We start from the raw sequence: 26,604 nt of genomic DNA, 5'->3' as shown, positions 1-26,604 counted from the left end.
TCGTTGAACTCGGAGGAGCTTTCTAATTTTCATCCTGTTTCTGGTTGATACCATTTTCCTGGTAAATGAGAAGGCAAAAATATTAATATTGAGGGCTTCGCACGATTGAATAATTTGAGCCGCAATGTTAGAAAGAGCTCGCGAGTGAGTACCCCTACACTTATTAATATAGCTATTAATTGAATATAGCTACACTTATTAATTGCTATCAGAAGAGTTTGTAAATGCTTGCAACGAAAAATATGCGGCCAAAAGCTCCAATTCGTTAATATGACTTTGTGTGTCAGCAGCCTTCCAAGGTCCCCGAGAACGAAAGCCATCAGACTCAAACAACATCCCAACCGTAAAGGGGAGAGTTAGAAAAAATAACAAAATCTGAGTTGTCATTAGGCCCCATAAGGGTTTCCCGCCATTACACTTTTTAAGGTAAAAAACATGGTCAAAAACAAATCCAGGCTGTTCTCCAAGCTCAAGCTGGCGTCTCCCACACTTGTCAGCGTACAATTTTTTCCAAGAGTAAAGTTCCGGGCAAAGGCTTCGTCATCCACCGACCACATTCTTCCGCTAACCGGCACAACACTAGGGGCGTACAGTCGCCTAATCCTCGAGGGAATCTGGCATAGATCCCGCCTCATTCTTCTGATGAACCACATGCCTCGATGTACCGAAATTACTTTACCGAAATCCATTAACGTAACGGTAACTGACGATGGGTTCATGGCAGCAATGATCGCCCTGCGCCACCCATAAAGTCCCCCGTAGTAGGGTAAGTAGAGCGATTTTCCAAAGTTTATGACGAAAACGAGACAAGGTTGACCCACTTTAGGATTCGAGAGAGGAGCTGAGGTGTGCGCCGCCCAATCGATGGCCGACAACAACTCTCAAATGTCTTTTTCGGCATCTACTCGACAGAGAAACATTGACTTGGGTGACTTCATTTACAACAGGTGTATGATCTTCCCATACCGATGGTTCTTCGTCGGTCGTTATGGTGTCGGTGTACACGTCGTCGTCCCAGTTAACAAATGCGAGGTATGCAGCATCGTCTTTTTTTTTGGGGGGGGGGGGGTCGCGTGTCCGCTGCGGTAACGTGATCGTAACCTACTTCATCCAACCGTGTCGTTGGAGTTGGCCGGCAACATTGGGTCAAAACCGTTCCAGCAGCCGAGATGACAGGGCGTCGCGTGAGAGATACAATCGAAAACTTCCTCCCACCTGGGTTTGTCTGCCGCTTGTATTTCAGCTACTGGCGGATTTCCACCATTAACAACCACCACCCTTTCGGAGTCATCTTCCGACGCACTGTCGACCTCTTAAAACTGAATCATCGGCTACTCCAGTTCTGCGTCACCGAATCCGGGCACTGTGCTCCACTCCAAAACCAAGGGGTTGGCAACTAAAAATTCCCTACGTTTTACCCCAAAAAAGGCGCTCTTTTTCGCTCTTTTTACGCTATGAGTTCCGCGCTTTGTGAAAGAATTTTACTAGAAAGGGAGCGGATAGAAAAATATTTATTAATGAGAGAAAGAAATTCGAAACACAGGAAACACGGTAAAAGGCTGAGAAAAGATGATAAAATGGAGCGGATGGAAAGAAATGTGGAAAAATAGAAACAAAAGTATAAACTACAAAACTTCTTCGCTTTTTCACCATTCCAAAGCAAAATTCTACCACGCGGTAGCTAAAAAGAAGTAAAAGTACGTCACGTTAGTCTTGTGTGTTCTTATTGCGTACCATGTTACCATGGCAAACTAAAATCAAGGAACAGACCGTGAAAGTGACGTTTTTAACGCGTAAGACAGATAAGTATTCGTTGATCATGTAGAGTATTTATTGAGGAATCAGGGGTACAAGTGCTTAAGAAGTATAAGTTCGATTACTGATATCCCTGCCCTTTTCGTCTTTCCCCTTTCGGCCCTAAGGGCAAAAGAGGGGGTATAGGCAGCACGAAAAAGGGTGAAAAGGGGGGGGGAAGAGCAAAATTCATCACGTTTGTTCAACAATTTGTACCACATTGTACAACTATACACACAAAAATTAAGAATAAAAGTATTGTTTAAACGTTTTGATATTTAAACCCTGGATTCAAACGATTTAATACAATAATAATTACAAACTAGCTATCAAAAAGGCACACTCAAACGGACTAGTCGACTCTCATAGACTAGTCGATAAGAATCGACTTTTCTCAGTAGAAAAAGTGACTGTGCGATTCGTCGCAATCTAGATTAAATCAGATCTAAATATATATTAACAAATGCTGTTAACGTTTTAATTAAATAAAGCTTCAGTTATGTATATTCCTGTACTTCTTTTGTAATGTATCCTAAGCATCACTAGTCCAGCAACCAGCACCAAGTGAGAGTATCACCTTTTATTAAATTTACCTTTAAAATCAACCGTTCATAAAAAATACACACGAGAATTTAAAATAAATTTATTCTGCAAACGTTTTACATTCAAACCCTACATTCAAACGATTAAATACAATAATCATTACAAAAATACAAGCTAGCATTCAAAAAGGCACACTCTAATGGACAAGTCGACTCTTATAGACAGTCGATAAGAGTCGACTTTCCTCAGTAGAAAAAGCGACGGTACGATTCGTCGCAAAGCATAGACGAGATAGTGCGCGACCATGTTGGTCCCAAAGTGATACCATCATAATTTGATCGTTTCAGTACAACAAGTAAAAGAATCTGCCGGCAGATAGCAGCATCCGTTGCCGTCTGTTTTCAGTTTTGACACATTCCATCCACACAGCCGACACAGCAACATACTGATTGTGAAATAGGCAATACCCCAATAGGCCCCTACGCTGCTAAGTTTGTATACACAATTAATGCCGGAAAGTCTGTAAGCTAGCTGGTTGTATCTTTCATTTCCTTAATTTTAGGTGAACGTCATAGACGGAAACGCCATTGTCATACGTAGTTACTAGTGATTGTGGCTCGTGGGCAGGTCGCCGTCAGATTTGACAGTTTGGTAACAATAATAAATAAATAAAATATGGCTAGTCGTACGTTGCCTCCGAATCGTTCTCGAACTTCACTAGGTATACCAAATATTTATGTTTGCATGTATGTACATAGAATTCTAAGAAATTGTCTTCATGAAACATTACAGATCAGGAAAGAGAAAATTTTGAAAAAACACAGGTTTGTGGAAAGCTTGTAGCCTACAATTCAATAAAATTTAAACAAAAATATAGTAAAAAAAACAGGTTGAAATAAACAGAATACAATTACATTTTATTTGTGTAATGTCTAGACCTTAGCTGTCAGTAAAGCTGTGAATGAATCTGAAGTACCTGTAAAATCCAAGCATGTTCGCAGTAAGTAAAGACTTAGAGTTAATAATAATTATTGTCATCACTATTGTACATATCTTAATTGACATTTTCCAAATAAGGTGCAATTATTGGCACATTTCAAGGGAAAGGGAGCCATACTTTTTGGTCCATTGTTCTGAGACTACCCATTCATTCAAATCCAATTGTTGCATGGAAATTCTGCCATACTTTACACAAAATTTTGCGTGAGGGACATCCAAATGTCCTGGTAAGTTGTATACATTATTTGGTGAACTAAAAGTTAGTATTAACATTGATTTTTACAGAAAGATTCACAGCAACACAGAGAATTTTTAGTGGACAAGGGAAAATTATGGGTCAGTTGTTTTCCAAATAAAAATGTGCTAATATGTGTTATTTCAGTTTTATTAATGCTGTTTTTCTTTCTCGTGGAATTTAAGGGACTTCTTAAAGATGGATATGGGAAGTTGATCAATTTGTACTGTCGACTTCTCGTGGTAAAGCTCGACTTTCATCGAAGGAATCCAAAATTCCCGGGGAATTTGATGATCAAAGATGAGGGAATTGATGTTGTTTGTGAACATGACATTAACTTATAGTAAGTTTGTGTAGTAATAAATATTTGTATTATCCTTCGTGTAGGGTAAAAGTACTAGTAGAGGGAAAATTTGAAAGAAGACAATTTTGGCAATTCGTTAATATCCATATTTTCCCAAGGCTTATTGTTTTCGTAATTCAGTATATTTATGTTGCTTAGTTTTCAGTTATCAGTTGAGTTGCTGGACTATATGGATGAGATTCTTACCCTACAAGCAGCTGGTAATGACTATGTGCTTACTTTTGTTGATGTGTATAAGAACTTCCCCTTTTAAAGTATATTTTTTCCCTATAGTATTTGGTTCTTTGGATATGTCGCGATCCAATTCTATGACGAATGCGGGGCAATGTCGGCTGGCTCCTCTTATTCCATGCATACAAGATTCTTCCCAAGTTTATGATTTCATCGTGAAGCTTCTTTTTAAACTGCACAATTGTATGCGAACATTAATTGTTGCTTAAAAGTATAAGCTTTAATTAATTGTATTGTCTAGGTCTACCACCCGAAACATTGGAAGGCCACCGTATCAGATTTCTAAAGCAATTCAAGGCTTTGCGGCAGTTTTACTTACAATCCAGTACACTCCAATATTTCAAAACATTAATCCAAGTACCACACTTGGATGAGGTAAATTTGTCTTGAAACATTTACGTCTTATATCATTTTTAAAATGTTAAGAAACAAAAAAAATACTTGTCATCTTTCGAATATATAGAGTCCGCCAAATTTTTTGATATCCAGCGAGTTAAGTCGTCACGTCACACCAGTTGTAATACTACCAAACGAAGCCCTTCCGCCGCCGCAGGTAGACGAAACACTAGTTCAGTTGGAATCGGAAATACCGGAAAGAAATGACTATTCTCCTGATTTATTGCTAGAAAGGTTTCAGATTTTTTATGGTTATAGAAAAATCAATTTAAAAATTGAGAATGTACTATATATATATTTCTTAGAGATCGCTATATAGAACATCTTCTACATCAACTGGAACAGTTATCAGCGGAGTTGAGGAAAGTTCGTGCCGAGTATAATCAAGAGAATGGAATTCTACGACAAGAAATACTTAATTTAGAATTGCGCATGTCCGAAAAAGAAAACGAAATAGAAGAAGCATTGAAGGACAAGGAAGATATCGAACGGAAACTAAGTGATGCAGCCCAATCGGCACAGATGGGATCAGTCGTCCAATTACAGTTAGATGTAATTTATAGAAATTTTCTTTGTTAAAGGAATATTATATACATATATTTTTACAACAAAATTATTTAGGAAATGGGAAAAAGAGCAAAAGGATGGGAAGACAAATTTGTGAAATTGAAAGATGTGTATCAAAAATTGCGCGATGAGCACATCAAATTGCTGCGTCAAAAAGCTGAAGTAGACAAGAAGCTTTCAGCTGCCAATACTTCCCTCGAACAAAGCAACAAAATTCAGTGTGAACTCCAAGATTCACTCGAGTTATCTAAGACTAGTCTGAAAGATGCAGAAAATGAGCTTAATATGCTTAAAACAGCCGAAGTTGCGAAGATCCAGTTACTTGGTGATGAAAAAATTGAGCTTCAAGAGGCTAACAACAAATTAAATGTAAATATGCCTTTCTTGTTTATTGAATCGTAATCTAATGCCGTAGTGCGTTTTTTATTTTATCATTAGACATTGATATCAGCGACTGAACTTAAAATTACGGAAGTGGAAGATCAGCTTGTTCAAATTCAAGAGGAAAAAGCTAAACTGTTGCTAGAAGTAGATCAGCTGAGCGCTACTTTAGAACTGAAAACCAAAGAACAAGAGGAGATGCATGCAAATTTTGAGACGTTAAAGGCGAGCGCAACAAATGGTGAAGTAGAATTTGCTGCATTTAAAACTGCTCAAGATGTAACAATTCAGCAGATGACAAAAGAAAAGGAAGATTTGTTGATTATTAAAAATAACTTGCAGGTTAGATTAAAAATGAAAGTTTGTTCTGTAGAAGCGCTACTAATGATAAACCATCTCTCGCGTGTCGGTTATCTAATTTTTGTCTGATAATTTTTATGTCTTTTTTTTAGGAAAAGTATGAAGAACTTGAACAGCATAATCAAGCCATGACAAAACAAATAAATGATCTTCAAGAAGAGCGGCAAATATTAGCAACGTCTACTACTGACTTGAAAAATGAGTTAGATCATAGAAAACATAAGTCTCTGGAATTGAATGAAGCATTAGAGCAATCAATTGAATGTGGTAAGAAGTTGGAGGAAGAATTCAATAATTTCAAAGTTGCTAAAGAAAACAGTATCAAGGAAATAACGGACGAAAGAGAACAATTAAGAAAAAACGGTACAGAAATGAAGGTATGTTTGATTTTCCTTTCATTCGCATATTTGGCCATTTTGCCGAATTATTATTTTTCTGTTTTTAGGAAAAGTATGAAGATCTTGAACAGTATAATCAAGCCATGACAAAACAGATTAATGATCTTCAAGGAGAGCGACAAATACTAACAACGTCTACTATTGAGTTGAAAAACGAGTTGGATCATAGTAAACAAAAGTCTCTGGAGTTGAACGAAGCATTAGAGCAATCGATTGCGAGTGGTAAGAAGTTGGAGGAAGAATTCAATAATTTCAAAATTGCAAAAGAAAACAATATCAAGGAATTGACCGACGAAAGCGAACAGTTGAGAAAATATGGTGCCCAAATGAAGGTATGTTCTGTTGTACTTTGGTAAATTTGGCAAGACATGTTTTTATATTGCCTAATATGTCTTGTTATGTGTGACAGGAAAGTGTCGCCAAGTTAGAACAACAATTGCAACATATTGATGGCGAAAAAAATAATTTGCAGGAGGAAACCCGAAAGCTGCTACAGCAGAATGATTCATTGACTGCTCATTACAAATCAATGCTTGAAGCTAGCAAACTTGAAGCGATGAATCTATTCCATCAGCTTCTAAGTACTAAACTGAATTCTAATGAAAATACTTATTAGCATCCATATTTATTGATTTAATTTGTTTCCTATGTTTGTCTGAAATCGATCAGTTGATTGCTCTTTAAAGGGAGAGCAATATTTGGAAAAATGTGTATTAGACTTGGCAAAACCTCCCGTTCTTGCTTTAAATCTTCAAGGTAAGGTTTTTACCGTTTGCACAGCATAGCTTCGCAAATTGGAAATCACTATATGTAATTTTAAAAGTTAAACCCTTTCACTTCTCTTATAGATCATAGTGGATTCACTATTAAAGGAGCCTTATGTTTGTTGAAAACGCTATCCGAGTCGTTGAATGCATATTGTTCAAGCAACAAAAGTGACGATGTCGCATCCCGCATAGTACCCTTAATATTCCCCTTTGCCCAATCGATCGGTTTTGTATTGCTTCATGGACAGCAGCTGGCCCACAGTCTAACTGATATTGAAAAAGTTGATGAGATGCTAAAGAAGTGTGTTGCGGCAGGAAAGATAACCATTCTATTTTTCCGAATTCTTCAGCAGCCTTTCCAGAATGAAGAAATCAATTCGAATTCAAATTTGGTACTCATTTTAGATATTTTTGCTATTGTATTTTTTTATTATTATTCAATTAATTTGTGTGATTTAAACAGGTTGAAAATGCTCTTCGAGATTTAGATAAACTAGTTATTGCTGTAACTGAATCATTGAAAGCCAACGTTGAACATAACGTCGGCGAAGAACTCGAGTCTGAATTAGGAGCTATGGAACGAGCTATAGAAGAGGCAGCTGCGCGAATCGCAAAACTATGGGATAGTTCTAAACAATCCCACACTGGAGTTAAATTGGAAGTGAGCGAAAAGGTTCTGGATTCATGTACCGCATTGATGAAGGCAATCGTTGATTTAATCAAAAAAGCTAAAGTCCTTCAAGAAGAAATAGTTGCGCGTGGAAAAGGTTGAACTGGAACACGACACTAAATGGCTATTCTAAAACTAAACGTTCATTTTTGTTCGTACGCAGGATCTGCTACTGCAAGAGATTTCTACAAACGAAATCATCGTTGGACTGAAGGTCTGCTGTCGGCAGCTAAGGCCGTTGGTTTCGGAGCGAAGCTGTTAACGTAGGAAGATTTAAAAAAAAAGGTTGTTCAAGTAATTTTTTAAACAGTATAATAATTTCAACAGAGACGCAGCAGACAATGTGGTTAAAGGGCAAGCTAAATTCGAACAACTAACAGTGGCATCCCAAGAAATCGCCGCCTCCACGGCTCAGCTGGTGTTTGCAAGTCGCGTTAAAGCAGAACTACAAAGTAAAAACCTCCAAGCATTGGCTGAATCGTCTAAAGCTGTTTCGTTGGCTACTGGAGGGGTGGTTGCGACAGCTAAACATTGTGCAGAACTTGTCGAAGAATCGAGTAAATTTTAATTAAAAATTTTGTGATAATACCAAATGGCCATAATTAACCAATTTTTATTCTACTATTCAGCGGTTCTGGACTTCGCACATTTGACACTGCATCAAGCCAAACGATTAGAAATGGAGTCACAGATAAAATTTTTGGAGTTCGAGTCTTTGCTGGAAAAAGAACGTGTCCGATTGTCGGCTATCAGAAGACAGCATTACCAACTTGCGGGTGACACTGATTCGTAAATTTCCAAACCACCCGCTGTAGCTGGTGTGTCATTTTTAATTGCAACGTAAAGAACGCGCAATTTTTTTAAATTTTCGTTCTGCAAGTTCAAATCAAGTTTCTTTTATTTTCTATTATAAGCACCTATTTCATTTTCATCTTTATAGTTTAAAAGAAATCCATTGTCTTATTGACAAGTAGATTTTGGAGAGAATTTGAATGTCATTCCGCTGTTTAAATTGTTATTGTGCCAAAATTTCGGAATGTTAATAATGATATGAATTACCAATTGTATTAATTCTGCTTTTCAAATACCAAGCACTACAACACAATTTATTTGCAGATTATTTACTTTTACAGACAAAAAGTCTTGATTATTTAATTAACTTTTATTTTACTAGAGGGGATTGAGTCACCCCTTACTTGTAGCTTCTTTTGACGCTGTTTTGACATGTACGACATCATGGTATACATGGCGGGTAGAAAGAAAAACAAAAGATACATCCTCATTAATGTAGGGAAATGAAATGAGAAATTCCACTTGTTCGGCAAGCCTACGGAGAACTTTCCGGTTTCCTCGAAGAATGGAATGTTTCTGAAAGTTGAGAAAACAATGTGAATAAACACATAGAATTTTTGAAAGTCGCTACGTACCGCAATATAACAATTCCTTCACATAAGAAGCCAAGCGGGTAAAGAGGTATCCAAACTGTGTATCGCAACCAAGTGATTATGCCGAAATCTTTGTCGTATACTCTCATCATGTAGTAAGGATATCTATATCAACATAACTTCATCAGAATCCGTAGTTTCTCGCAAAATTTAAAAATTTCAACGCATTACCTGAAAAGCTCGATGATTGACCAACATAGTATCAAGTAGAAAATGACTGGTTTATCTTGAATTCTGCTTTCAGCTTCAATCAAGCAGAATAGTATAATGGATCTTCCACCAACTTGCACTGTGGGCTCCATAACACTTCCTTTAGTATAGCCAAATAAGGGATGAAAAATCTCTAATGCTTGCATGAGTTGACAAAATTTGAGAGGGTAATGAACAGATTGGTATGCAACTGGTATAAAATCTAGAAGAAAAAAAGAATTAATGTTTGAATTGTCTTTACCGCGAAGGGATAGTGCAGGTGCAGTGGAGTACATAAGGGAAATATTTATACATTGCGCTCTTTCTTTTGTTACTTTATTTACACTTTTCATGCAAACTAGATCTAGGATCTTTTTGATAAACTTTCCCAAATAACAATAAGGACTAAAGAGCATAATTTGCATAAATACATCCATGAACACTGTACACTCTACACAGAAATAAAAAAAAGAACTTACCATAACCCAGTGTTGAATATTTGAACACCAGCATGGAAAATATGTATGTAAATCCAACAAATTGCCATAAATTATAGACAAACAAGTATGTCTTCCTTAAGTTTTCTAAATTAAAACTCATGTGATCAGCAACAACATTTTCACTATCAAGCTCATCCAACTTGCTTGAAGAAATATCCAATCCTGCTTCATCATCATCTTCAGATCTCCATTTATCAAAATCAATCTTAAAATAAAATGTTTTTTTAACAGAAATTTCCATTGGTTGTAAATACTGTTTTTAAAGTAATACCTTAAGCCAAGTGGGTTTCAAACTAGATCCAGTAAGCTTTGGCCACCATCCATCATTCTGTTTTTTCAAACTAATATCAATCTGCCGGGCAGTAACTCTATACTGACTAGACTAGGATGATAACAAGATCAAATTAAAGCTAGAATAATGTGCAGTTAAATAAAAAATAATAATAGCTTCCATACCACAGGGACTATATTAGCCCCTAATTCCAATTCAAACTCATAAAGTTGTGTTCCTCTGGCACCCACACCAGTTGCTACAAACTTTATATGGTTTTCATTAACCTGTACATCAGGTTCCTTCATACCATGGCATCAAGGAAAGCAAAAAGAAAAATAAGAATAGTAACAAAAGGTGGTTTGTCGACATTGTTTGATCGCAGTGGCCATGCAGACGCAGTAAACAGCTAAGGAATCAAGAATATTAATTACCTGTACGTCTTTCAGATCAACACGTAACAAAACGTGTGAAGTATTTTGGGCCCAATAAACAAATGGGTGAGGATTTCCTTTGGAAGTCATGTCCACCAGAGAGCAGAGACTAGTTAAAAAGCTGTCCTGTAAACTGTAAAGTAACGTAAAAAAAATCCTATTTAACGTATTTTTTTTTCTACGTTTCAGTCTGCTAGACTTGGCGTGTTTGTCTTTTTTGACAGATATACAAAGATCGAGCGAAATTGCCAAATTGGAGACTTTTTACACTCTTCTCTTAGTATTATAGGAAAGTTTTAATCTAAAAACACAAGGAATAAATACTGTTTTCAATTTGACTAAAATGACAAATTTTAATGTTAACAACAAAATGAAACAAAAAATATCACCAAAACGTCAAGTAGCCTAAACGTAGCTAAACTTGCCAGATATTGAGCGGGGATATTGAAACCGTTGAAACTGACAAGCTGAAGTTATCGCGAAAAAAAGGTTAAAGCAAAATATTTATTATGCATATTTATTGTAGTTAAACAATAAACATGCATACTTTTTATGGTGACATTTTAAGATCTGCTTCCCTCCCTATCCCTAAGATTAGCCCGATGTTCTTATCAGTTGTCACCGGCGATTTCTCAATATAATGAAGTGAATAACTTACGTTATTGCAAGTATATTGCAAGTATAGCTGTATAGTTGTTAGCTATAGGCAGTTGGGATTAAAATATTTCAATTTAGGAGATTTAAAAAAATATATACGGTTATACTGTATCTTTTGACGGTAGATGGCTGAGGTAAACAGGAAAACTTTTTTTCATTTGACTATTGCCTTCCGACTTTCTCACCAGGCGGCAGGTCGAATTGGTATGGCCGATGAGTAAGAGAAAAGTTTTGGTCGAAGTGGCGTTAGCAGCAGAAGTGTATGTTGGTCAGCATATTAAGTTGGTGTGTGTGCTTGAAACTCGTGTCGAAATTTTGAATGTTTTACCTGCAATGTCAACTTGGAAAATAATTGGATAAGTCGGATACGAGCATTCTGAAAAAAAATGAGTTGGGGAATCGAACTTTGGGTAAGTTGTATTTCAGTTTCAACTGAAATCTAATCATATCGTAACACACCCCAAATCCACAGTAGCCTAGCAGTCAACAAGACGACCCATCCCTAGCTTACAGCGTTTGCATTCTACTATTTTCAGTTTCTTTTTACAACAATCAAGACTAACAATTGCCATCACCATGTGATTGGTGTATAGGGTCGAGAAACCTAGCGTAAATTTCATTTCATTTTACTACAAATACTTACTTTGTTTGAAGTTTGTCAATCGAACGAGTTGTTGCAACTAGCCTGGCATGGTGTAATCAGACTTGAAATTTGGTTACTCGAACGAATTTTTTAGCTTGCTTAATTATAACGAAATTCTTCTGATAGGAAAATATTACTGCTTTATAGAGTTCTTGAAAAATATTTCTGTAAAATTCTTCAATTGAATCATTTGTCAGGGTTCAAACTCAAATGTCCTTTTTTTCGTTTTTTTTAACAAGAAATTTTATTTGAGAACGACACACCGGATACTGTTGAGAATGTTTCAATAGATTGCCGTCAACTTCTGGCACTTAATTATTATTAAATTTCCTTTTACACCGCGTTAGAATTTTGATTTTTCCGTCCATTTCCGTCCATTGCTAAGCAAAAACGTAAATCATATTTCTCTGGTTGCACACGTCAGTTTCCTGTGTACGATAACTAGTCGAATCGATCGGTGATCAAATGAATCGCAGTAGATTATATTTTGTCGAATGTTGGTGTTTTAATATCCTGGCATCAAATATTTTCGCTAAAATAATTATTTTCTACATTCATTTTCTCTGTCCGAGTGTCCTTGTTGCCATCCGGTTTAAGACATGAGAGACGGGATCTCCATCAAATCGTAGTCGGTTGTTCAAATGCATTTTATTTTCTGTTAATAGATCGTTTCCCCCCCATTCCTGGAATGACTTCTTGTTTTGAAATCCCACAAAGTCTTTTGTTGTCATTCATTTACCTTTTCGGATTGCACGGGTATTTCGTCTTCATCGCGTGGAATTTATCTTCCAACTCACGTCTAGCTGTGCTTCTAATCTTCTTCCGCTTCGTTCACATTTCTCTTTTTTGCTATTCTGGCTTGTTCTAAATCTGTTTGAGGGGGTGGCTGTTGCAGCAGCCAAAGATTGTGACGTCTTCAGCTTGAGTCATGTGATTCGTGAGCTGAACTGTCCTCTCTTTCTCTCTCTCTCTTGCTTGTACGTAACAAGATAGGTTCCTGTTTTATTTCTGGCTAAGCTTCTCCCTCTTCTAAACATCTTCGTAGAAACGTGCGTGATCGGCGTCCATTTTTTTCGTCCATTGTTGCAATTTGATTGACAATCTTCGTTCTTGACTTTATATCAAAGGTGATAAGATCGTTTTGAATGTTGAACTTCTTAGATGGGTCGCATTAACGACATGCACTGATCGAATCGGTCACCGGTGCAATCAGATAACGGCTTTTGATATGTGTGTCGTTGATATTGTTTTAGGACCAATACGACAACGTAGCTGCCCACACCCAAAAGGGCATTGACTTTCTGGAGCGATATGGGAACTTTATCCGGGATCGGTGCGCAATCGAATCCGAGTACGCCGGAAAACTGAGGTATAATAAATTATCGATTTGAATTTCCTTTTTATATATATCAATATATATTTCATTAACTTTTGTGTTTGTCCAGGCGGTTGGTGAAGTCGTACATGCCGAAGAAAAAGGAGGAAGAAGACTATCAGTAAGTGGAAACTTTTTCTTTAAGAAAAAATAAAATAAAATTAATAGTCGGGATAAGGTGCCGCTGGCATGCCCTTTTGGGTTTCAGTATGCTCAACGCCTCGAGCTATTCGAGCGATATTCGAGAGATCATTTAAAATCGTTTCAGAGACGATGTTGGGAAACGACCCATTTCCTTGTTGTAGTTCAGTGATTCGGCTATTCTCTCGACGCATATCACATACGTGCTGAGGTGTAACCTATCCCGTACAATGAGTATATACTGTGAACAGATTCATAAAATTTATCTATTGAGCAGACAGGGCCGGCCGGTGTTACATACTGTGTAGCAATATTTTTTTTCCCTCTTTCTGTTCTGACTCGCCATGTTGCACAATAAAAGCGTCGCCCATTGGTAATAAAAGGAAAAGATCCGTGCTGGAATACCTAAACGGCCCGACCCACTAAACTCGAATATTTCTTCCCGTTATATTCACAAGAGGACAAACTGGCTGACCTTGCCTGTTTTTCTTCAGAAATCTGTTAAATGGCCAACTGCCGGATCTAGGCAAGTTCTTCACCTGACCAGGGAACAACTGTGTACAGCCTTCAACCTTGGATACGAACTATCGATTTTTTATTTTCCTTACCGGCTTGTAACTAGCAATGACTCATCGTATGGTGACGTCACCCCCTCCCCCCTTCTTTTTCAGCCGACCATCCCCACCCTTGCATAGTAAAACAGCAATCCAATCAAACAACGTAGCTTCCCCGTCAAGTACTGCAACCCTGGGAACGTGAAAAGGACGCCTCCGTTCCTGGAAAAATGAAATGATTCCATGATTGTAGTTGTTTCCATTCGAGTCGGATTTTTGTATTTGTTTTTTTTTATTTTTTATCTTGATCACGAGCATTCCTTCCACCTTCAGCTCATTACTCACATACTCGGACTTGGGAAGAATGCAGGTTGATGGGAGACGAGACAAGGAAGACGAGTATCAAACGAGTTGTTGATCAGGTGCACGAAACATAACGGTTCAGTGAGTTTCTTTAACAGTTTGAAAACTAGTCCTCCGTTTGTTTAGTTTTGTTTTGTTGGGGGGAGAAAAGGGGTGAGACTAGGCTGGTGGTCCATTCCGGTCATAACCCAACGCTTTTTTTCTAGTCGGGGATAACGAACGAAGTCCAAAAATGAGCTCCAATCAACTGAAGTGAATTTTTTTGTCTGGCTTCAGGGAACACTCGGTGAACTATGTAGAAAAAAATTCAGACGGTAACCGTAGAATATTGGGGCATCCTCTCAGCCCACCCACTTGTCACCAATGTTCACACCTTTTCTTTCTGTACACTTCGACCTTTTGTAATCCAAGAACCTTATTCTCCAGTTATTGTTTCTTAATTTTTATATCGACCAAGCAAATAGATGAACATTTTAAGATTAACCACTAATCACCACGGACAACATTATCAAATGGGTTTTTCTGGTTCAACTGTGGGCTAGATAAGATTAACCACTAATCGTCACGGACAACATTATGAGTTTGAAATGGGTTTTTTTTTAAGAAATCATTTGTGGGATAGATAAAAACTCAAGTTATTACTTTTGTCAAGTTTAAAAAAACGGAAACGAGAAAGACTTTTCAAATAAACAGACGAAATTTAGGGCGGGAGGGGTTGGCCCCATGATTGTAGACTGCGTTAGAGTCTTCCTTCTGTATTATCCCTCGTTACTTGCGCGTGTGTTTTTCTTTGCCTTCAAATGACGGTTGACCTTTCACTTCTCCATATAGGTCGCCGCAAAATGGATCAAAAAGGAGAGAGAGAGAGAGAGAATCAGGCTAATAAAATAAATTTCATTTTTATTTTAGAAAAGAGCTCAGAAGATTTTCGAATCCTATTCGCGCTAGTGTTGCTTCAAGGGTTGATATTCTATAGACAATCTTGTTAAGCAAAGACGAAGCCCCTGGATTTTTTTTTCGTGTTTTTTGTGTGTTTTTTTGTTTTTCCTGTCGCTCTGTCGGAGGAAGAATTACTCAGTCACGCACTGAAAAGGGGGCTATGTCGTGTTGCTCCACAATTCCCTATCTACCGTCTCGCTCCATTGCGTTTCTCAGATTATACTGTTGAATCTGATTCGCAATTCGTGCGCTTCCTCGGCTGCTATCTCCGCACTCGAGGGAAGTTGTCGCTGAAAATCTAATCAGACCCACCAACATCCTATGGCTCTTCTCTCTAGCTTCTCTCTTTCTGGGTCGTCAGGGGAGGATAACGACAATAAGGCATGGCGACCATCTGCTGAGTCATTCCGTCAGAATGTCCAATAGGTGACAAACCCACAATCCCAGATGATTAGCCTTTAACGATCCTTAAAGGGAAATATGACGGCCAGCAGCTAATTCCTATCATCATCAAGCTAATGTGCGATTAGCTGCTGCTGCTGTTGCAACTCAAACTGCACCTATTTCGCAGTCGGGTTGAGGGAGAACGAGAAAAACGAGTTATTTGTTATTTCCGATTGGCGAGAGATATGGCCGTGTGAGCATCTCGCGTTTTTATTTGTTTTCCTCCTTTTCGTAATGGACTCGAGCGTGCGTGTGCACGATGAGCCTGGGAATGAGATTTTTCTTCTCTCTCTCTTGTTGCTTCTCTCCTCTCGATTGCTTTTTCTTTCGTCTGGTGCGTCGTCATTTTTATTTTGAAATTTGTTCATGTTGTGTTTTTCTCGTATCCATCTCACCGTATCCGAACGACTCGTAATGGGTTCCCATGCGGCGCACCGAACGTCCATGGTGAACCAGCTGTGCCTTTTTTTTTTTTTTTTTTGCCGCAGCTCGGGCCCGGCATCGACTTTGAATTTGAACGTGTGGCATAATAGATCTAATTTCCATTTTTCATCAACAGATTTTCGTGCCAGAAAGCCTTTCGTGATGTCCTGACCGAGGTCAACGATCAAGCCGGCCAACATGAAGTGGTAGCCGAAAACCTGACCTCTGCCGTCACCAAAGAGATTGTGGCTCTCGTCAAAGACTTGAAAGAAGAACGCAAAAAGGTATATTCAACGTCCTGTCTATGACTCTCTTCGTAATCGTCTAGCATTTGGATAGGTCCAGCATCTTCCATCACGGTTTGAAATTAACCCCAACCAAAAAGACAAACTTTTCTGCGGCTCAAAAAAAGCGGAAATGGTTTCCAAGTTTTTAAATCGTTTTTATTAACAAGTTTGTTCGTTAGTGGCTTGCGAGTAGTGGGGAAGTAGCAACGACGGAATTCGACGGTATCCCTTCTCATGCTTGAACGTGGATAGCCGCAACTTGAAACAAACACACACACACATACACGTTGTGCTTCAAGGGCATGTAGACTTGGAAAGTTGTGATTATCATCAAGCGGTTTGAAGGCATTGTCTTGTTTTCGTTGGGTGGTGGTTATCCAACTTTAGTGCGGGCGTGCGTGTCCCATTCAATCCACTTTTCTTCTTCCAGCAGTAGCTTTTGGCCTTTGGCGTTGCAGCCAATTTTTTTCTTTTTTCTCTCCTCCCCACGTAACGCAAACAAAGAGAAATAAATTAATATCAAACAGATATATATCCATTACTTTAATACCAACGTCCAAAATGGAAAGAAGCTGAACAGCCAACAGACTTTTGTTTGGGTAATAATAGCCTAAGGGTGTGTCACACTTTCAAAATTCGATGGCAACCTTGAGACTCGACGTTTTACTTTCCATCTCCTTTTTGAAATTAGGTTCTTATTTTTTCAATTGAATGAAAGTTGTGGATGGGCTTCATCGGTTTGCGGCGCATAATTTGTTTCATGATGACTTCATTATTTGATTTGATTTGATTTGATTATTTTTGAATTGTTTGATAGGCCCTACAGGAAGGTGCGAAATTGCAGTCTTCGTTGAACCAGCAGTTGTCGGCGCTGGATCGAGCGCAGAAAAACTACGAAAAAGCTTTCCGGGAAGCGGAGCGGGCCGAGGACGCGTACCGCAAAGCCGATGCCGATCTGAACCTCTCGCGGGCCGACGTCGAAAAGCAGCGCATCAACTCGTCCATCAAAAGTCACCAGTGCGATGACAACAAAAACGAGTACGCCAAGCAACTCCAGAAAGCCAACGAGCTTCAGACGTGTCATTATCAGGTGCGTGGGAAACCAACGGCTTTTTGTTTTTCATCTTTTTTAAACAAAAAACAAAAACAAAAAATGAAATAAGACTAAAATAAGGAAAAACGTCAAACCGTTTTTGGCGAGCTTGTCCTGATTATCAGCCAACGAGGTTTCGGGACCATCCCGGATGGTAATAAGTGCGCTAAAATGATTGTGATGCTGTCATTATTTGTGCTCCCTCGCTGTGGTTGGGAGGAGCTGTCTCGGCAGATGTTGCATTAACGTCAACATGGCGTGTACGTAATAATAGTTTAAAAAGAAAAAAAAATCTGGCCTGTGCTTTTTAGTGCGTTTCTAATTTATTGATCGAAATAATGTTGACGTTTTTTTTTCCTTTTTTTCTTTTTGCAGACGGCCCTTCCAGGTGTATTCCACACCCTTCAGGAGTTAGACGACAAAAGAATTAAACAGGTCGAGAATTTCATAAGGAAAGGTGTGGATATAGAGCGCAGTGTCTTTCCCATAATTAATAAATGTTTGGACGGAATTGTCCGAGCCGCCGACAACGTCGATCCGGAAAAGGTGACCTGATTGTTTGATTTTTATTTTATTTACGCCCCCTTTTTTGTTTGTTGATTTTTTATGTTTGATATTTTTTGGTCATTTTTATGGTCAGGACTCGCGGCTGGTTATTGAACGGTACAAATCCGGGTTTTCGCCACCGGAAGACGTGCCTTTCGAAGACCTGAGTAATATGCGAAGCGGCAGCGTCGGCTCGGACTCGTCGAGCAATGGTGGCGGCAGTGGCGCCATTCATTCGACCATCAGCTTGACCTCGAGTGGCATCCTCAAGTCCGAATCGAAAGGTGGCACGTTAACCGCCATGAAACTCAAAAAACGCGCCGGCATCTTTAGCATATTCAACGCTGGAAAGGTAACGTCATTATCAATAGCAGCATCTTACCCCCTTGTTTATTCTAAAAGAAATTGAATAGAACCAAGCGTCCCGATTAACAATGGAACCCGTTTGATGGAGATTTTTTGCGATAATCTCAAATAATCGATTCTTGTTTTAGTTGATTTCTCGTGTTTTTTTTTGTTTTTTTTTTTTGTTTTTTTTTTTAATTTTTCTGATCATCCCATCTCACCCTTGTTTTGTTATCATTTCTTTTATCGTTCTGCCAATACGGATGCTGAGCGTGGAGACGTTGCCATTCGTATTGATTGTAGCACGCCACACGTTTCAAGTGCACTAATCCATTATCGTAAGTATCTCTGATTCTAAACAAAAATTTTTTTCTGTTCTTCGTTTGCCCCCCGCTTGCGCGACACACCGTTCCCTGCGACTGAAATGATTCCAATCGAACAGTTTAGCCGCCAGCATGCCTCATCCAAACCCTTGCACGTTTTTTCTCCCCCTTTCACCACACGCTTTTGTCGCCAGTGTCTTTTCTGAATTGTAATCAAGTCCTGCAACATTTGCATTTTTTGCAATTTGACGGAATTGCCAAAGTGTTGTTGTCGAAATGGGTTGACGCAATCCGTCAGCCCTGGACTGTCTCAATGGGATAAACAACGAGCGCGCGCCGTGTTCTGTTTTGGTAATGAGTTTTTTTGGTTTCGCTTTCTCCTTTCCAGTCGTCTCTCATTGCCTTCGTCGAACCCAAGGAGGACTATAGCGATTTGGCGCCGAACCAGCGACGCAAGAAGTTGCAGCAGCGGCTGGACGAGATCAACACGCGGCTGCTGCAGGAGACGGCGACGCGCGACGGACTCATGAAAATGAAGGGCGTCTACGAGCAAAACCGCGCCCTGGGCGATCCACTTTCCATCGAGGGCCAACTGACAGAAAGTGGACAGAGGTACGTACATAATAGATTATTCTATTTTCAACCCGATCGATTGATATGGATTCGCTAGGTGGCGCTACTACTAAATCTTGTCCGAGTCGAGTCCTCTCTCCAGTCTCTCTCCGCTCCTTTTTGGGGGGCTTTCTTTTTCTTTTCTTTTTTCTTTTTTCGTAACCGAAATAAACAAGCCTATACTGGCCATATGCTAAACAAAAGAGCTTCCGTGACACGCCAAGAAAGGTATGCCAGCATTGTCTAAGGTAGAAGACTGGACTCGGCGCAACCGAAATGGAGTTGCTAATGAGATGGCATATTTTTTCGACGTTCTTTCCCTCTCTCTCTCATGTCGAGTGCATGGAAAGATGTGAAGGTTAAGGCACGGATCATCCGTCACCGTTTTCGTCTTCCTTTTAAAAATAAAATGCATGACCTTGAAATTCCAGGAAGCGTTTGCAGCAGGTTGAACTCACGTGTCGTCTTGTTTGACTTTTGTTGATGAAAAATTTATTTTCATTTATTTTTTCTGTTGGTGTTTCATTTTTCCATTTACCAGCGAGAGCTGAAATGTTTGCTAATAGATTTAATCATTTTCATTCTTTTCCTTTCTCAGGTTAGACAAATTACGGCTGGAACTTCACAAATTTCAAGGCTATCTGGATGAAGCCGAAGGCCGAGTCTCGGCTCAGACGCTAAACACACCCGGCGTCCGAACGTCTTCAACGACCGGAATTAACGGCGGCAGTAACGGAGGACTAGGATTGAGAAAATTGATGGGATCCAAGGGATCCAACAACGCCCTAACGCAGCATGGCGGCTCGGACGAGTCTCTCAGTCGGAGTGCGTCCGATTCCAGCGTTTCCAACCCCAACAATAAACCGTCTCTGCCTGGAACACCCCAACCAACTCATGGGTAAAATTAATAAAAATGCCGAATCGTTTAGTTTTATTTTAATAGATGGCACTAAATTTTTGTATTTTTTACAAATATGTAAAGGTCTTCTCACAGTCCGGAGAGCGGAGTTGGTTCTCACGCCTCGCATACCAGTTTCCCCGACTCGGAGGTGGAGCGTCTCTACGCCAACGCCGAAGCCGAGATAGACGCCGAAGAAGACGACACGCTCAACGAGAGCGAAGTTTACGAAAGCGAACTACTGCCAGTTTTGGGTACCTGCCGAGCACTTTACGCATTTGAAGGTTCGTTCCACCCGGCGTTTCCCATTTTCGAAAAGCGCGCTCTGCTTTCGCCAGAGAATCTATTGGTTTCCTTTCATTTCTGCGCTTGCACGTTGGCTTTTTCGGGATAGTATACTGGTTGTGGCCTTATCTGATGAGACTCTTACTCTTTTGAACTCTTATGATGCTTTCAATGCTACCTCATGTCACTCTGAAATCGGCCTTCATCCTACTGCTGTCCGTTTCTTTCGAAGAGACTCGTCTACGAAATTCAGAAAATCAGCCACTTAATTCTTTTCTTTTTTTCGTATTTTTGTAGCCCAAAGCGAAGGTTCTATTCCCTTACACGAAGGTGAAGAGTTGTTGGTCATTGAAGTCGACCAGGGAGACGGCTGGACGCGAGTGCGACGGAATTCCGGCTTCGAGGAAGGCTTCGTCCCCACCTCCTATATTCAGTGTACACTGTATAATACTTGCTAGTTCATCGTTCACCACCACCACACCACTTACCCTGTCCGCAATCTTCAACTTATTTATTGGCTAAAAAGAAAAGAAACGGTCTTCTCTGTCGAATGGAATCGAAGGCAGTGTCAAAGATAATCATTCCGTTGTGCGCACCACCACGACGGCCGTTGGTCAGGAGTAGCTAACGAATTTTTTAAATAGGAATAACCAAATCTTTACATGGCCTTTTTTTCTTCATTTCTACAATTCCACAATTTTGCAGCGTTCTTGTTTATCTTCGTTTTTTTAATTGCAGTAATTAAAAAAAAACCTTGGTTTGAGTTATAATGTCGATTTCAAGTTTCTTCTTTTTTTTGTATTTTTATTATCGCTAATGTGTCTTTAGTTTTTATTCGCATTCAGTGAAGACAAAGAGTTTGTCTTTTTTGGCGTGCAATCGTTTCTTTTTTTCCCTCCCATTTTCTCGGTATCTCGTCGTTTTTATCTGTTCGCTCTCGTCGCCCAAAATGTGGTCATTGCTTAATGCGAACAAATTGACCGATTACATAATCTACAAATTTTGTCTTAAAACCACGGAAATTCTTTTAATAGGGTTTGTGCGCTGCCTTTTTGCGTGTTGACGTTTTGCTGCCTTTCGATTTAAACACCTTTTTCTTATGTTTGATAGTCCCGTAATAATTCTTTTTGAGTTTAGAAAACAAAAAAAAAAGTAAAAAGTGACGTGGCAGTCGTCCATGTACAGAAACTATAACTAATGTGGGACACCGGGACTATAGGGTGGATGAATGAGACCGCTGAGTAAAATCAATTGTGTAATCCATTAGTGACGACCTCGTGTGTCGGCGAAAGAGGTCTGTAATGGAAATATAATAATTCCTTTTTTTAGCGAAACAAAAGAAAAATGGCTAAGAAATTCCGCACTGAATCGCATCTGTCAGGTGTATTATGCGTTCGATTCGAAAATTGACAGTGATTTTTTTGTGTATGTGTCTGTGTAAGTACTCTAGTTTCTTTTTTTCTCATTTTTTTCCATCTTCTGTTCTTCCTCCTTTTGTTCTATTGTATTTTTCCTTAATTTTGGCATCCATGGAAGGTCTACGTTTGTCATGTAATTCGTATATGCTCAATGCGACGCAAGTCTCGGTCCGGAATAAACGTGTCTGCTTCCCTTTAATCGTGGATGCTGGAAATTATGAGATTAAAAATCAATTATTTGACCAATTATGATGCGATTTGATGTAGTTGTTCCTCTCGCAAACTGTCCAACGCCGAGGGGACTTTGAATTGCGTCATCGTTGCAGTTAGTCGATTGTGTTGAAAAATTAATAATAAGGATTTACCAGCGATGGACTTTTGATCTTTCGATGCATGTTAAAGTGGCCAAATCAAACGCCAAGTGTTCTTCGCATGCAAGTGGTCGTGGAATTGCCGATTCGCAGAAGAAAAATTTGTTGCAATCAGTTGGATGAGCGATTAGACGGTTGCCTACATCTGGTGTCGCATTTCCAGGGCAAACGACTGGGGAAGCTGTAAGCAATCAATATTTTTTAATTTCGTAGATTCAACTGGACACTGACAATGATCAGCGTTTCAAGTTTCAAGTTTCAACCCCATATAATCGCAATAATTTTTTTTGTTTTTTCATTATTGGTAGACTCACGTTCCAGAAGGCAGTTTGAAGTATCTGCTAGATCGGCGTAATCACACACACCTCTCAAACGATCGAAAAGTAGCATATCAGGGCATTTAATTAATGTCGGGCGACCATCTAGACACTGATTTGGCATTTAATTGATAATAAAGCAAGATCTAGTTTAATTATTGAAGTGTAAATATGATATACTTGGTAATATTTATTGCACTGAGCAGGATCCTCGTGAGGGAAAAGTCCTGTTTTTTTTGGGCAATGCTTTGTTTTGATTGATTCCTCTATTTTCAAAGGACAATGCAGTTACATAAAACGAAGATAAGCAACTATAGATAAAAATTGTTTTACGGAGTAAAGGTCGGCCATCGCAGTCCGCCCCATTCAGTAGGACGCAATTTCCAATGGAAAAATAAAACACCGTGCCGTCTTCACAACTAATTGAAATGACAATAATCTTAGTAAAAGTTAAATCCTTTAATTAATCGACTTACAGTTGCGGTATAGCCACGCCTTGAAAGGATAAGATTAAGAAACAAAATATTAGTTTCATCTTGTGAATTTAGTTATCATATGATAACTCACCGTTGTCGCAGATGTAGTATTTATCACACTGCAAATTTAATTTGAATTAAATTCAATTAATTGACACGAAATTATTTGAAATGATTATTAGAATATGATTTACCTGTTCTTTATCGGCAATTTTGTAAGGCCTTGGACTAATAACGTGAAGCAGTTAAATAAGATTAAATGATTTTTCGAAGAAACTGAAAATTTTATAGGGATCGAGAGTGTATACCGTTTGATGCATTCCATTTCCACCTGCTTAATCACGCCTCCTGAGAATAGTCACCACGGTTATTTTAAAACATTCATTCGATTATTCGAACGATTTATTTCACAATTTGTATAGTCGTTTACCGTGTTGGGGTTTAGTTGAAACACTTGAAAGTGATAGAATAACAATTCCAAGCATCGACAGATGAAATGCTTTCAACATGTTGATTTTTGCTCCACAAACTGCGAAGAAAGTTCTTCAACGAAGCAGCCTGGTGAAATGAATTTAAACACTAAAATTCTCATTTTGAAGCTGGGATCTACTTCACAGTCTGGAAATTTTACGAGACCTGGCGACTGACTATCTGGCGAATAGCGGAAGATTTTTTCGAGCTTAAATTCACCCTCGAGCCGGTTGTTTGTTTGATTGGTTCACTCTATATGCTTGTGCCTGTGTGTGATTCTCTGTAAAAATGCTGGGTGACAGTGCGCATCCCTCTAAATATTGAATTCCCGCAGGTAAAACAAGGTCGGAAAATAATCTCTTAAGCTCCGTATTGTTTGCCCATACGTCGAAAACATGGGTCATACTGTAGAATATTAAGGGTTATGATGTCCCCTTTTTGGTTTAATATGGAATATCAAACATGCAATAGCCTTGATCTGAAGGCCATTTATTTCTTATTTAAACTAAATTGAAGACGATCAACATCAACCATTCGTCAGTTGCATCATCCGCTGTGAACATGTGGATTCCAACGCTCTTTGCTGTTACTGCCTTCGTTGGCTGCATTGGTAGGTCACAAAGAAACATTCGCCCGTTATTTTCTTCTAACATATTCATGGTTAATTTAATAATTTCATTTTCGTATAATTAATTCTAGCTGGCGCTGCATTGCCGACACCTCGTTGCGAACTAAGTCTTCGCCCCTACATGATAGAAGACGATGAATTTTGTGACAAGTACTATGTTTGTCTCAACGGAACGGTAAGACATTTCGTCGGGAATGTGATCAGACACAAGCATGAATGTAATTCTTTAAACTAATTGTACCGGTATTCGTTTATAGGCGACAGAAGAATTTTGCGACGACGGTCTCGTGTTTGACATCACAAAGGATAAATGTGAACTACCCCATGCTGTCCAATGTGGCGACAGGAAAACACAACGTAAATTATTTACTTTTTCGATCTCTCTTTACTTGTTTTGCTTCTAAATCGGTAACTTAGCGAATCTGTAGCCTGAATCTAAAACGTTTTTCCTGTAGGCTAGATTTACTGACAAAGGATAGCTAGATTTTTTAAATTGATTAAAACAGTCGTAATTTATTGAAAACATTTTCGTTCCTCCTAATGTTTTTATCAATAACGACCGTTGCGCACTTTGAAGATTACCTTTCAAATTCAGTCCCATATTGTGCTTCCATCTAGTGGTTGACAGTTGAAACTATCGAAGCGACAAGGTCGTTGGGTGTTTCAACATTAGCATTGCTTACAATCTTTACATGCAAAATGCATACACTAGGAGTTCTTTGGGTATAATAACCTACATGTTAAATAACGAAAGGTGCCACTTAGTGATGAACTAGATAAGGTCGTCGGTTCCTTGAAAAAAACGTGACCGGTTTTTAGCACTGCGCTGCTCCAGTCTTACATAATTTTTTTTTTACAGAAAATCCTCGACCAACTTCTAATTGTCCACGCCGAAATGGAATGTTCCCTGTGAAGGGATCTTGCGATAAGGTTAGTATCTTATTAATAATTTATTTACCCAGATAATTGTACCATTGTTTCTTGCATTAACATAAAATTTAAAATTATTCGTCGCTATCGTATTGCAGTTCTATCACTGCACCGACGGACAACATACTCTCATTGCGTGCCCTCCGGGTGTAATTTTCGAGCCATTGGTTGGAGCCTGCGTTCACGCCGATCAAACAAACAGACCCAATTGCAGCGCATCCCGTAAGTTGATATCCTATACAAAGGAATCGTCCATGGATTTCACATTCAATTATCACGACTCACTGAACGCTCTCGATTACTTTTACAGAAGTTCTCAATTTCGTGTGTCCTAATATTGGATCGGGGGCCAATCCATCAGCTTCTCTTCGTTTTGGTGATCACGATCGACTTGCTCATCCGACGTAATATAATCCTGATTTATTTCATGATAAAACAAATCATCTATTTCATTTGATATTTGCATTACAGTTCCTGTCGCCATTTCTACATGTGTCTTTTAACCGGAATGCCACGGTTTGTCTTTCACTACACAAGATTTTTTTTACCTGTATTTCTGATAGATTTTAATCTATTTTACTTTTCTGTAGTCTTGGAGGGTGCACGTATGGATTGGTTTTTAATCCGGTGTCTGGTCGCTGTGATCAGCCCCAAAATGTCCGTGGATGGTAAGATTTACTGCTGCAATTCGATCGTCCCTGCAAATAAAAATGCGTGTCTAACCTGTCTGTCCTTTTTGACGTAGTGAAAAGTGGTATGGAGAGGATGATCCGATTGAAGAGGATGGCATTCCTGATGCCACTGTCGCGCCGGCACTTTCGTCTAGAAGGATCAACAACTCAGCTGTCCGGACAGCTGCTCCAGCAGTGTCTGTTGCCAGAGTCGAGCCAGGAGAAGTGGCCAAATCGAAAAGCCACCAGCCAATGCGCCGTTTGTCTACGGGAACTAATCGTTTCGGCCTAGTTCAGGAAGATCCGATCGATTCCGATAAATCCGATTTGGACGAAGAATAACGTTTTTTTTTTCATTACTCAATCGATGATCTTATAGAAATAATTTCTTGTGTATTATGTGATCCATTTCTAAGTAAAAATTCTATTTGACTATAGCAACTGTTGAAATGGTTTTATATTTATTTTGGTGGAATGGACTAGATAAAAAGAAAACCTCTTAAAAAAAAGGTGCGGCTATCACCGCGAAGGCAAACAGCTAACCCTTCGGGAAGGCAAAATAATAAAATTGTGAACATTCTCCTGCCGGCATAATGTCCTCAGCCCCCAGTAGAGAGAGTCTACATACTTTCAGTACACAATTTTGGGGTGTGCGAATTTTTTTTTAGCTCTCAATTCGTCTATACATTGTTTCACCCTTTCCGTGAATCAGTCTCACCACACTCACCGAGGAAACCTTAGCTGTAATTTAGAAATCATGAATTAAAAGAATAGTTTTTTTCCAAGTTTTCCCACGTTTTCCCTTAAGCAAAACGCTGACCGGTTTGACTACTTTCACTCGAGTACAGAA

General features: G+C 39.0%; 5 protein-coding genes across 10 annotated transcripts; 3 read left to right on the top strand and 2 right to left on the bottom strand.

Moving 5' to 3' along the window:
* The first annotated feature begins 2,592 nt into the window (after positions 1-2,592).
* Positions 2,593-8,810, top strand: LOC124209483 (huntingtin-interacting protein 1-like). Of its 2 annotated transcripts, none has more exons than XM_046607481.1 (23): positions 2,593-2,828; positions 2,900-3,058; positions 3,130-3,161; positions 3,274-3,337; positions 3,415-3,563; positions 3,622-3,672; positions 3,757-3,914; positions 4,074-4,135; positions 4,209-4,349; positions 4,408-4,541; positions 4,630-4,796; positions 4,868-5,114; positions 5,184-5,498; positions 5,568-5,852; positions 5,963-6,247; positions 6,316-6,600; positions 6,678-6,849; positions 6,938-7,024; positions 7,117-7,427; positions 7,499-7,802; positions 7,869-7,968; positions 8,033-8,262; positions 8,335-8,810. In XM_046607481.1, the coding sequence occupies exons 2-23, from the start codon at positions 3,013-3,015 to the stop codon at positions 8,496-8,498; spliced, it is 3,789 nt and encodes a 1,262-aa protein (XP_046463437.1). In that variant the 5' UTR covers positions 2,593-2,828; positions 2,900-3,012; the 3' UTR covers positions 8,499-8,810. The 2 variants fall into 2 exon arrangements, with proteins under 2 accessions (XP_046463437.1, XP_046463438.1); XM_046607482.1 differs by having other exon boundaries at positions 2,685-2,832.
* Positions 8,755-11,374, bottom strand: LOC124209485 (very-long-chain (3R)-3-hydroxyacyl-CoA dehydratase-like). Of its 3 annotated transcripts, XM_046607487.1 has the most exons (9): positions 11,309-11,374; positions 11,203-11,244; positions 10,545-10,670; positions 10,296-10,412; positions 10,111-10,221; positions 9,819-10,044; positions 9,322-9,562; positions 9,133-9,255; positions 8,755-9,073 (listed from the first exon to the last, which is right to left on the bottom strand). In XM_046607487.1, the coding sequence occupies exons 1-9, from the start codon at positions 11,357-11,359 to the stop codon at positions 8,857-8,859; spliced, it is 1,254 nt and encodes a 417-aa protein (XP_046463443.1). In that variant the 5' UTR covers positions 11,360-11,374; the 3' UTR covers positions 8,755-8,856. The 3 variants fall into 3 exon arrangements, with proteins under 3 accessions (XP_046463443.1, XP_046463444.1, XP_046463445.1); XM_046607488.1 differs by lacking the exon at positions 11,203-11,244; XM_046607489.1 differs by lacking the exons at positions 11,203-11,244; positions 11,309-11,374 and having other exon boundaries at positions 10,296-10,417; positions 10,550-10,714.
* Positions 11,375-11,399: 25 nt separating this feature from the next.
* On the top strand, positions 11,400-22,089 carry LOC124209484 (formin-binding protein 1-like). 3 transcript variants are annotated; one of them, XM_046607485.1, is made up of 11 exons: positions 11,400-11,611; positions 13,098-13,213; positions 13,290-13,340; positions 16,220-16,367; positions 17,188-17,460; positions 17,839-18,009; positions 18,104-18,361; positions 19,096-19,289; positions 19,888-20,187; positions 20,272-20,471; positions 20,770-22,089. In XM_046607485.1, the coding sequence occupies exons 1-11, from the start codon at positions 11,588-11,590 to the stop codon at positions 20,928-20,930; spliced, it is 1,896 nt and encodes a 631-aa protein (XP_046463441.1). In that variant the 5' UTR covers positions 11,400-11,587; the 3' UTR covers positions 20,931-22,089. The 3 variants fall into 3 exon arrangements, with proteins under 3 accessions (XP_046463441.1, XP_046463440.1, XP_046463442.1); XM_046607484.1 differs by having other exon boundaries at positions 11,405-11,611; positions 19,066-19,289; XM_046607486.1 differs by lacking the exon at positions 11,400-11,611 and adding an exon at positions 12,818-12,971 and having other exon boundaries at positions 19,066-19,289.
* LOC124209487 (protein obstructor-E-like) lies at positions 21,804-23,891 on the bottom strand. Its single transcript, XM_046607491.1, has 10 exons — positions 23,485-23,891; positions 23,363-23,402; positions 23,249-23,282; positions 23,146-23,173; positions 23,055-23,073; positions 22,912-22,997; positions 22,759-22,844; positions 22,576-22,690; positions 22,256-22,442; positions 21,804-22,098 (listed from the first exon to the last, which is right to left on the bottom strand). Exons 1-10 carry the CDS (start codon positions 23,561-23,563, stop codon positions 22,086-22,088), a joined length of 687 nt encoding a protein of 228 aa, XP_046463447.1. The 5' UTR covers positions 23,564-23,891; the 3' UTR covers positions 21,804-22,085.
* Positions 23,892-23,988: 97 nt separating this feature from the next.
* Positions 23,989-26,191, top strand: LOC124209486. Its single transcript, XM_046607490.1, has 9 exons — positions 23,989-24,135; positions 24,225-24,328; positions 24,411-24,510; positions 25,013-25,083; positions 25,182-25,305; positions 25,394-25,487; positions 25,555-25,599; positions 25,674-25,751; positions 25,829-26,191. The coding sequence occupies exons 1-9, from the start codon at positions 24,087-24,089 to the stop codon at positions 26,094-26,096; spliced, it is 933 nt and encodes a 310-aa protein (XP_046463446.1). The 5' UTR covers positions 23,989-24,086; the 3' UTR covers positions 26,097-26,191.
* The last annotated feature ends 413 nt before the right edge of the window (positions 26,192-26,604 follow it).

The sequence above is a fragment of the Daphnia pulex genome, chromosome 12 (assembly GCF_021134715.1).
Source record: "Daphnia pulex isolate KAP4 chromosome 12, ASM2113471v1".
Taxonomy (NCBI): domain Eukaryota; kingdom Metazoa; phylum Arthropoda; class Branchiopoda; order Diplostraca; family Daphniidae; genus Daphnia; species Daphnia pulex.
The sequence above is the reverse complement of the archived record's forward strand: the minus strand, read 5'-3'. Positions and strand labels throughout refer to the sequence as shown.